This window comes from Pygocentrus nattereri, chromosome 18 (assembly GCF_015220715.1).
Source record: "Pygocentrus nattereri isolate fPygNat1 chromosome 18, fPygNat1.pri, whole genome shotgun sequence".
NCBI classification, from domain to species: domain Eukaryota; kingdom Metazoa; phylum Chordata; class Actinopteri; order Characiformes; family Serrasalmidae; genus Pygocentrus; species Pygocentrus nattereri.
In genome coordinates this window covers 12,429,855-12,438,733 of record NC_051228.1, presented here as the reverse complement: position 1 = coordinate 12,438,733, position 8,879 = coordinate 12,429,855, and the positions used below count along the sequence as shown (strand labels likewise).

The window sequence follows — 8,879 nt, the reverse complement described above, 5'->3', positions numbered from 1 at the left end:
TTTGATTAGAAATTGTGTTTTAATGTAATCCATAATTTAAGTGGTCTGAGCAATACATAATACTTAATTGTGAATAAATAAAACATTTGGTCATTGAAACAGAACTCACGAACACTAGGCTAAAGTATCAGCGAATTATAATGATCCCATTTAACATAAATACAGTACATGACTCCTATAAAAATTTCAAATACTCCAAATATTCCTAAACAAATACATACAAAGATTACGTTATAAACACGATTACAAATCCTCTAAAGTGCAAAGAGTTATTGTTATGTTTCCTTAAAAAATACACGAGTCACAGATTCAAAAAAAGTGACAGTCGAACTACAAAAATACTTAAAAAATTTGGTCAGTCATCTTAGTGGTATTTTCAGAAACCTTCTCCCTCTCACAGCCATGAACTAACAGTGCTACAGTAGTTACTAAAGTTGGGGCACCAAATTAGGAGCATTGGCCCAGTATCCATGTTTGTTTCTGTAACTATTCGGTACCCAGCCGTTTGGTTTGAAGGAGTGGTTGTGTCTCCCATGGGGGCGGAACAGGTAGGCCGGTCGTGGAGGTCCATGTCCTTTCCCTGGACCAAGCTTCTTCTTGGAGGCAGGGTGCCACAAGGGAGCACCAGGAAAGATGAGCTTTGCAGAGGAGGGACAAAGAAGAATTTATTTAAATTTTAAATCACATTTCTTAAGCTGTGGGCCAAGATGCATCATGCACCTCAATCACAGTAATCAATGATTAATTGTTTTGCAGTTGTAGAGTCACTATAGTGAATTACCTGGAATGGAGGCTGATTATGAGGGAAACATTTGGTGAATCTGGGCTCCCTGCAGCCACTGTCCTCATCTGAAGAAGATCCTGAATGATAATCTGATGTCACTCTCTCTACAGCACTCGTCACCTTCTTTGTCACATCCTCCTTATCATCATCGTCATCGTCACTTGAAAAACTGGCCACCGTGAAGGCAAGGTTCTTCTCACCATATCTGGGTAATGTAAAAAAATTATGAACAGCAACTAATGAAAACTGTATAGACTGCACCACTATATAGACCACACTTGGTCAGTCTTTACTGACAATATCCAAGACATGCTCAGTGCGCATTGTGAGCTAATGATAAAATGTTATATTGCCCAACTATGTTACGTTAAATAAAAAAACACTAATAATAAATATGATAAAAGATTATTATAGATTGGTATATAAAATAATTGTTTTTATATAGAGAATACAATTTGAAAGGATTTTAATGTAGGCTGTAATTAAAATTCAATTATCAGCAATGTTGTCTTAGCTGTAAGTGAAAAAATTTAATCTTTTAACTCAGTACTGGTGCACTACCTATAGATGAGTTACACCAAACTGAATCAACCAAATACCCACATAATGTTGAATAAAAGACTATAGTCTACTTGGCCAAAAAGAAAAAACAAAACAAAACAACAAAAACGAAAAGGACTGGAATTTTCACTTATTGAAAATGACTGCATTTTAAAAATCAGTCACAAAATGTGTGTCAGAAAATAGAAGTTCCCCAAATCATTCAGCCCTACAGATGACTCACCTGCAGCACACCTCTCCTGGGTCTACCCACAATGTGAGCTCTTTGGGAAGGCCAAGATCCTTATACTGCACCCCACTCTCAGCACAGGCCCGAAGTAGTTCAGGATCCTCTTTATGGAACCTGTTCACTCTGATACACCTGCAGAATATCATGGTCAACTCAAAATGAGTGAAAAAGTTCAACGGTGGTTGCCGCTATTCATAATTAAACACTGAAAGTTTCAAACAGGGGCTTCTTAATATCAGTCCCCAAAAAGCAACACAATGAAGTTCACAGATATCTAGCTCAGCTTACGAGGGACTTCACAATCAACTTAAACAATGAAGCAAAGGTTTCAAGAGTACAGAAAATATGGGATTTTGCAGGGCAGCAGGAGTTGACTCTAGCTCCCTAGAGTCAAGAACCCTTATAAATGTTACAATTACATCCACCTCAGGCACTGTACCTGAAGGCCTGGCCTTTGCTAGGGTTGTCAGGATACCAGTGACCTCTGAACTTCTCCTGAAGAGCCACAGTCAGCCTCTCCACAAACAGATCCACTTTCTCTGCATCCAACTTCTCAGCCTTCTTGATCAACCGCTTTAAGAAAAACACCACAGCTGCAATTTCTTTCTTCATTGTTAGCTGTTGAGCTGAAAATCAGGTCTGAACTCTACAAAAGGCATAATGAGAACAGATAAGCAATGAGATCATGGCAGCATAATAACGCTAACTATATTCCCTATGAATTTTAAACAATACGTCTACATACTAAAAAAACATGGAATATAGCTTTTAACGAATATAAGATTAATAGCGATAAGAAAAACGAGCATACTTTTGATTTCCCTCATAAAATACAAGCAAACCAATTACTTACACAGCGTGTTACCGTAAGGTTGAAGTGCTTATTCTCTCAAACCACAGCCCTCCTCAGACAAAGCCTACAGCCAAGCTGTTTACATCAGGTTCAGCGCGACGTATGACATTTCCAATAGCCTTCCACTGAAATATAGCGCTACCGTTACATGAATGACTCACTCTGGTTCAACTTACATACTGTAATACGCGACGGTAACTCAGGGGCACCTAGTTAGCTACTTAGCAACTTGTGGCAAACCCCACAAAGCCCCAGCGTTCGCTCAGCTATTAAATTCAACCGACGAGTCAATCGGCGGGAGCGTTCAGATAATGGCGCGCTTGACATCATCAGCGCTGTACAAAATTCAAGAGAGAAGCCAACGGTGTCCACAACAAAAAAAAATAAAAAGGGGGTTCTGCCCCAAGCTACATCGACAATAACGTCTTAAAACACAGAAAGTAACGTGGTATATATTGAAGTTACGTGACTGGAGAAACATATTTATGATTAGGCAGTTAAGCTTTAATCTAACAGTGGACCTCGACCTGTATGCTACTTTTGACTGTTGCTAATAAATAGTTAGTCAACAACAAGCAGATAATTTCTGAACTATTACAACTGAAATAATTAACGATGCTTATCTTTTTAACCTAAGCACACAACCAGCTGTTTAGAATTTCAAAGACAAACGGCGTAGCAAGCTACACCATGAAGCGAAGCTAACTACTGACCTAGCTATCTAGCTAACGTTTCGCGCTCAGCCAACAATGTCGCTACCGACGTGGCCTGCCGCATTGTTGTTGCAGTTTGTTGACCAACGTTTCAACACTTACTATGTTTTATGTGCAAGGCACTCAACACAATCCAAAAACCTTTCCCTTTCGAAATATCCAAAAATATATATACTCACCGTCTTTTCCGTTCATCAACATGTGGGTTAACTCCTGCCTTACCAAGACAGTTCTAAAGCCTGCTATGGGCAATTCCTGAATTACGTCACTTTCCTTCTACAAGCAACGTTAACTTAGGGGAGGTGGAGGAGGTGGGACAACGATGCTCGATTCAACAACACAGAGCTTATAAGAGTTTGATGATGCCATAAGGCTTAAACACCTGCTGGGAAAATTCCATTCGTACCAAGCCAGAATGGTCTCCCTCAAACCTAACTTTAGACTGTTCATCATAGATTTAAAATTGTTATGTGACATTTCTTGTTAAAAAAAACTTGTGCGTGCTGTTATTTGACACATTTCTTCCTTTTTCCTTCTCTTTCTGGTGTCCCCAAGTGTTTTGAAATTCTGTAATTTATCACTGAAATTTGGCATTCTGTAATTTATCACTGAAAATTTTGAAAACAAAATTTCAAAAAAGGAAGAAAATAGCTTGTAAGAGTTTTCTGTTGGCCCAGGATGTCTTTTAACTTGCGTGACACTGGAAGTACATGACCACATGTTTTTTGTTGGAAGAGTCAAGCTTGTAAGCCTAACCCACTGGTCCTCAGTACATCTAGTTTTAACATGTAACTTCACAGATTGCATTTTAACGACAAACACAAATCAGACAACACGTATGAGTGAACAAGCATCAGTGAATCTGCATCATTTTCGCCTTGTTTCTCCCCTTGTGCATCACCTGATGCTCCTAGTCAGGTGGTGACTCACTGTCAGGGAAGGGTGAATCCCAAGTCTTTTCAAATGGTCAGATATGGTGCAACCTGAGTGCCAGCCAGGGGCACAGAAAGGGGTGCAGTGGGTTTGGAGGGAGATTAGGACAGGTCCAAGGGCCCTAAAGACACAGGGGCCCACAAAGATTTATTTTGGTCACACACACACACACACACACACACACACACACACACACAGATTTTCGAAGCCGCTTCTCCCTCAGGGTCGCGGGGGCGTGCTGGACCATGGACTCAGATTTGGAGGTGCTGATCCGCATACCAACCGCTTCACACTCAGCTGCAAACCGCTCCAGTGAGCGCTGGAGGCAACCATGTGATTCAGCCAAAAGAACAACATCGTCTGCAAACAGCAGAGACACCACCCTCCGGCCTCCACACATCTCTTGACCTTCGCTATGCCTTGACACCCTGTCCATGAATATCACGAACAGGAGTAGAGACAGGGCACAACACTGGAGCCCAACGCTAATACTGAAAGGGTCCGACTTAATGCTGAGTATACGAACACAGCTCTCACTCTGGGAGTACAGAGATTGAATGGCCCGGAGTAGTAGCCCCGGTACCCCATACTCCCGGAAGACCTCCCACAAGATATCTCGGGGAAGCTGGTCGTAAGCCTTCTCCAAATCCACAAAACACATGTAGACTTGGTTGGCAAACTTCTGTGCCCCCTCAACAATCCGCGAGAGGGTGAAAAGCTGGTCCATTGTTCCACAGCCGGGTCAGAATCCACATTGTTTCTCTTCAATCTGAGGTTCAAATATCGGTTGGAGTCTCCTTTCCAGCACATTGGCATAGACTTTCCCAGGGAGGCTGAGCAGTGTGATACCCTGATAGTTGGCACACAACCTCCAGTCCCCTTTTTTAAAAATGGGGACCACCACCCCGGTCTGCCAGTCCAAGGTTACTGTTCCTGAGGTCCATGCAATATAGCAGAGGTGCGTCAGCCATGACAGCCCCACAATATCCAGAGCCTTAAGCATCTCCAGATGAATCTCATCCACCCCCGGTGCCTTGCCACTGAGGAACTCATCAACTACCTCAGTGACCTCCACCAGGGAAATGGAGCTTGACACACCAGAGGCCTCCGGCCCCAATCCCGGGCAGGGTACACGTTGTTCTGTGATCGTTTTTCATGGTGGGTTTTTTGGATCGTGTTAGTCTGGGTCTTCACTCCAGACCTGCTCATCCTGGAAGACCCTACCAGGAGCATATTGCTCCCGACGACTTAGTTCTGAAGATCCCTAGACCACACAAGCCCTTCCACCACGACAAGGCCCTGATCCAGTAAAGGAGGCATGGAGTTAGGAAGGTTTTAATAAAATAAAAATAGGATTATGATCATTTTGGCATGTTCCAATGTTGTGACAGATTCCCATTCTGGAAGGACATCCTGTGCTACCTGTTGCCTGATCCATTCTAGGATTTGTTTTGCGGTTACTCATTTTGCGTTTTTGACCCAAACAGAACTCATGTGCAATTCACTGTTTTTACGTTTTTTTTACTGGCAGCTACATCACCTAATGTGTGGGTGAACCGCACAGATCATCTGGATGGCCGCTGTGCTTTCTGAATAATTTCAGCATCGTGGTCCATCTCAGCATTTCTTGCTTTATTTTCTTAAATGAGAATTCTATTGATTTTTTTGAAGATTTCTGCACAATTACATCATTAGTGTCTAGACATTCAGTCATTCAGGGTGCTTTGATGCTCCATTCTAAAGAAACTTACTGAGTCCGAATTCTTTACACAGCAGTAGTGAAAGGAACCTGATGACGTGTTTAATGCCTCAAAAAAGACATCACAAGTGATTATGTGAAATGTTTACAAATACGCCCCGGTGACCCAGAAGGAGAAGCGGCTTGGAAGACATATGTGGGTTACAAATACGCTGCCTGATGCATGATACAGTGTTTTCCTCTGGTTTTATGAACAGACATGAAATATATTCTTAAAAATTCATTCATGTTGGAATAGGTACATGCAGGGCAAAATAGAATTATACTGAAATTTGGAAAAAAAAAGAGTAATTCTTGTGTAATTGTTACTAGTTGTTGTGACTAGTATTGTGCCTAGTTGTGCCTAGGTCTTGAGCCATTATATTTACTAATTGTATTTATTAAACATAATGAATGTTTGTCTGCTTTCAGTCTCGAAAACAGCAGCTTACATACATACAGATATTCTACATACAGATATTCTATGCAGACTACTAGTCTATTCAGCCAGTAGGCATCAGCGTCTTTCCTCTTTGTCTTTAGCATATCTGCATTCTGAGGAGTACTGAGAGGAATTTTGCTAGTGGTTAGCCTGCCAGTGACAGCTTGGTCCCTCTATTATACATGGTTCTACAGTATCAACAATAGTGTGGCCTCCCCTCATTGAGTGAGCTCAGCAGAGCTATCTGTTACCACCTCAACTTTATTCACATTACTGCAAGGTAAGTCCCTTAGGGAGGCCATAGTTCTGCAGCGAGAAGTAATCTTTTATCATACGCCAGCTGAAAAGCCTATAATATACCATCAAACTCAGTGGGAGGTCACCAACAGGGCTTCCACTTCACATGGACCCCCATCACACCCACAAATTCAAAATCCAGACACAAAATAACACAAACACATCTTGAACCAAAAAACAATGATAATAACACTTAAAAATATAATAAGTGCCTTTTTGAAGAGGGTGCATGCCTTCCACAAGCCTCCTCGCATGGCCCTTTGCCTGGCTCCCGAGCTTCTCACAGCCACACATGGCCAGTAGCAGGATGCTACAAAGCCTCCTCTTTGAAGGTCGGTAATCCCAATGACTAAAGCTTAAGCCAAGTCCCTGGGCGCATACAGTCTCAGCCAACACAAGTGCTGTGCAACTAGGGGCAACTGCAGCAACAATAGCACTTCACTCAACCATCCCCTTTCTCTGCTGCCCACCACACCATCGACACTGCTGTGAATAGCACCCATGCACACTGGGGCCTCATGTACACTGGGGCCTTTGCCACTGGTGAATGACCTGAGTTGGGCGATGGTCACCTTTCAGCAGTTTGATGTGCCCGTCTCGGTGTGTGTGAGCACATCTGGTTGCACTAGGGAAATCAATGAGTCTGTGACAGTGAACGGGATGAGCCATCTGTTGTCCATGTTGCATTCAATCCAAAGCCTGTGTCCGCTGAAACTCCAGGGCTGCATCTGTCTACCCCCCCAGTCCAGGCTGTGCCACACAGCCCAGTGTTCTCTCTCTCTGCAACAGCGACTCGCCAACCACTCTTTGCTCAATGAGATGCTGAAGCCATCGTTGGTTTTGTTTTCACTTTTGCCCGCCTTGTTCTTGCCTGTGCCACCATTGTGCCTCGTCATGCATCCTCCAGCACTGAGTCTTCTCACGCTGACCTCATCATCGAGCCTTCATGCGCCAGTCCCATCATACTGTGTTGTTTTCTCAGTGGAGCCTTGCAGCACTGTCACTTCAATTGGGGCCTTTCGCAAAGGCTCTGCCTCTCCCACCTTTCGCCTTGAAGTTCTTTGTAGCGCAGTTACACTCTAGATCACTAGTGGGTGCTATCTCACTTTTTAACAATTTTAAACAACAAAATATGTCTCTTTTTCAGAGGGTGCACATCTCCCATAAGTCACCACACATGGCCCTTCGTGTAGCCACACCTCAGAGTTTCTCACTGCAAGAAGAACAAGAATTTTATTCATTTAAATGAACAGAAATGAGTGAGACAATATAGCGTTAGGGTCATGCACTGTGCTTAACACTGGCATTAATGATTATGTAAAAGGATGAAAGATAAATATAAATAGTCACTGAGAATGAGCTGATATAAACTCTTGACCTGTCCTAAATTCACAGTTATGTTTATAATTAGCATTTTACTTTTTTACTTTTACAACACTTTATAGTTTGTAAAATGTTGCATAAGAAAGGATCAGTTACAGTAAACAAGCAGTTCACAGCACAACTGCAAACCAAATGAGCCATGACTGGAATTTTATGAATTTTGGTTTGAAGACATCCACGATGCTGTAGCTATTACCTTTTACTGTTTGTGCTCAAGAACATGAAATGTATCTACTATGACTAGAACAGCCCAAAACATGTAAAATATCTACCCAATAGATGTGTGCTTGGATTTAATTATTTGATATACTGTAATATTAAATGTGCATATTAACTTTTTGTGGACACTTGGAAATGCTGTTCCTGCAATTTAGTTAAACAAGTTGCAGTTTCACCAAAGTTAGACAGGGGTTAAAGTAGTTGAGGCTCTGGTCTCCCAATGTAACCATCTACCCTGCACAATATATAATCTTTTTGTGAGCCCTCTCCATGGATCACCACCTTATTGTAGTGGAGGGGTTTGTGTGCTTGAATGATCCTAGGAACTATGTTGTCTGGAGCAAAAGCTCCTGGTAGGGTCTCCCATGGCAAACTGGTCCTAGGTGACAGGCCAGACAAAGTGTGATCCATAATCACCCCTATGAAAACAAGAAAGCAGGACTTGTGTACCCTGCCCGGATCAGGGTTACCGGGGCCCCACCCTGGAGCCAGGCTTGGGGGAGGGGCTCGCCAGCGAGCATCTGGTGGCCAGGCATTCACTCATGGTGCCCAGCTAGGCCCAGCCCGAAGGAGCTACATGAGTCCCCCCTCCCATCGACCCACCACCGATGGGAGGGGCAGTAGTAGGGGTTCAGTGCATTGTGGATTGGGCAGTGTCTGAAGGTGTGGGCCTTGGCGTTCTGATCCTCGGTTGCTGAAACTGGCTTTTGGAACTTGGAACTTTACC

The 8,879-nt window shown here is 42.9% G+C and overlaps 1 protein-coding gene across 2 annotated transcripts; it reads right to left on the bottom strand.

Moving 5' to 3' along the window:
* btg3 (B-cell translocation gene 3) lies at positions 1 to 3,443 on the bottom strand. Of its 2 annotated transcripts, none has more exons than XM_017717508.2 (5): positions 3,320 to 3,443; positions 2,014 to 2,220; positions 1,569 to 1,706; positions 782 to 989; positions 1 to 638 (listed from the first exon to the last, which is right to left on the bottom strand). In XM_017717508.2, exons 2-5 carry the CDS (start codon positions 2,184 to 2,186, stop codon positions 429 to 431), a joined length of 729 nt encoding a protein of 242 aa, XP_017572997.1. In that variant the 5' UTR covers positions 2,187 to 2,220; positions 3,320 to 3,443; the 3' UTR covers positions 1 to 428. The 2 variants fall into 2 exon arrangements, with proteins under 2 accessions (XP_017572997.1, XP_037402931.1); XM_037547034.1 differs by lacking the exon at positions 3,320 to 3,443 and adding an exon at positions 2,428 to 3,072.
* Between the last annotated feature and the right edge of the window lie 5,436 nt (positions 3,444 to 8,879).

Bases quoted from the DNA above. Each gene is read 5' to 3' on its own strand.
- btg3 (XM_017717508.2), bottom strand. From the start codon at position 2,186: ATGAAGAAAGAAATTGCAGCTGTGGTGTTTTTCTTAAAGCGGTTGATC. The intron at 990-1,568 runs GTGAGTCATCTG...TACATTACCCAG, and splicing joins CCAGGAGAGGTGTGCTGCAG to ATATGGTGAGAAGAACCTTG. The intron at 639-781 runs GTAATTCACTAT...TCCTCTGCAAAG, and splicing joins ATAATCAGCCTCCATTCCAG to CTCATCTTTCCTGGTGCTCC.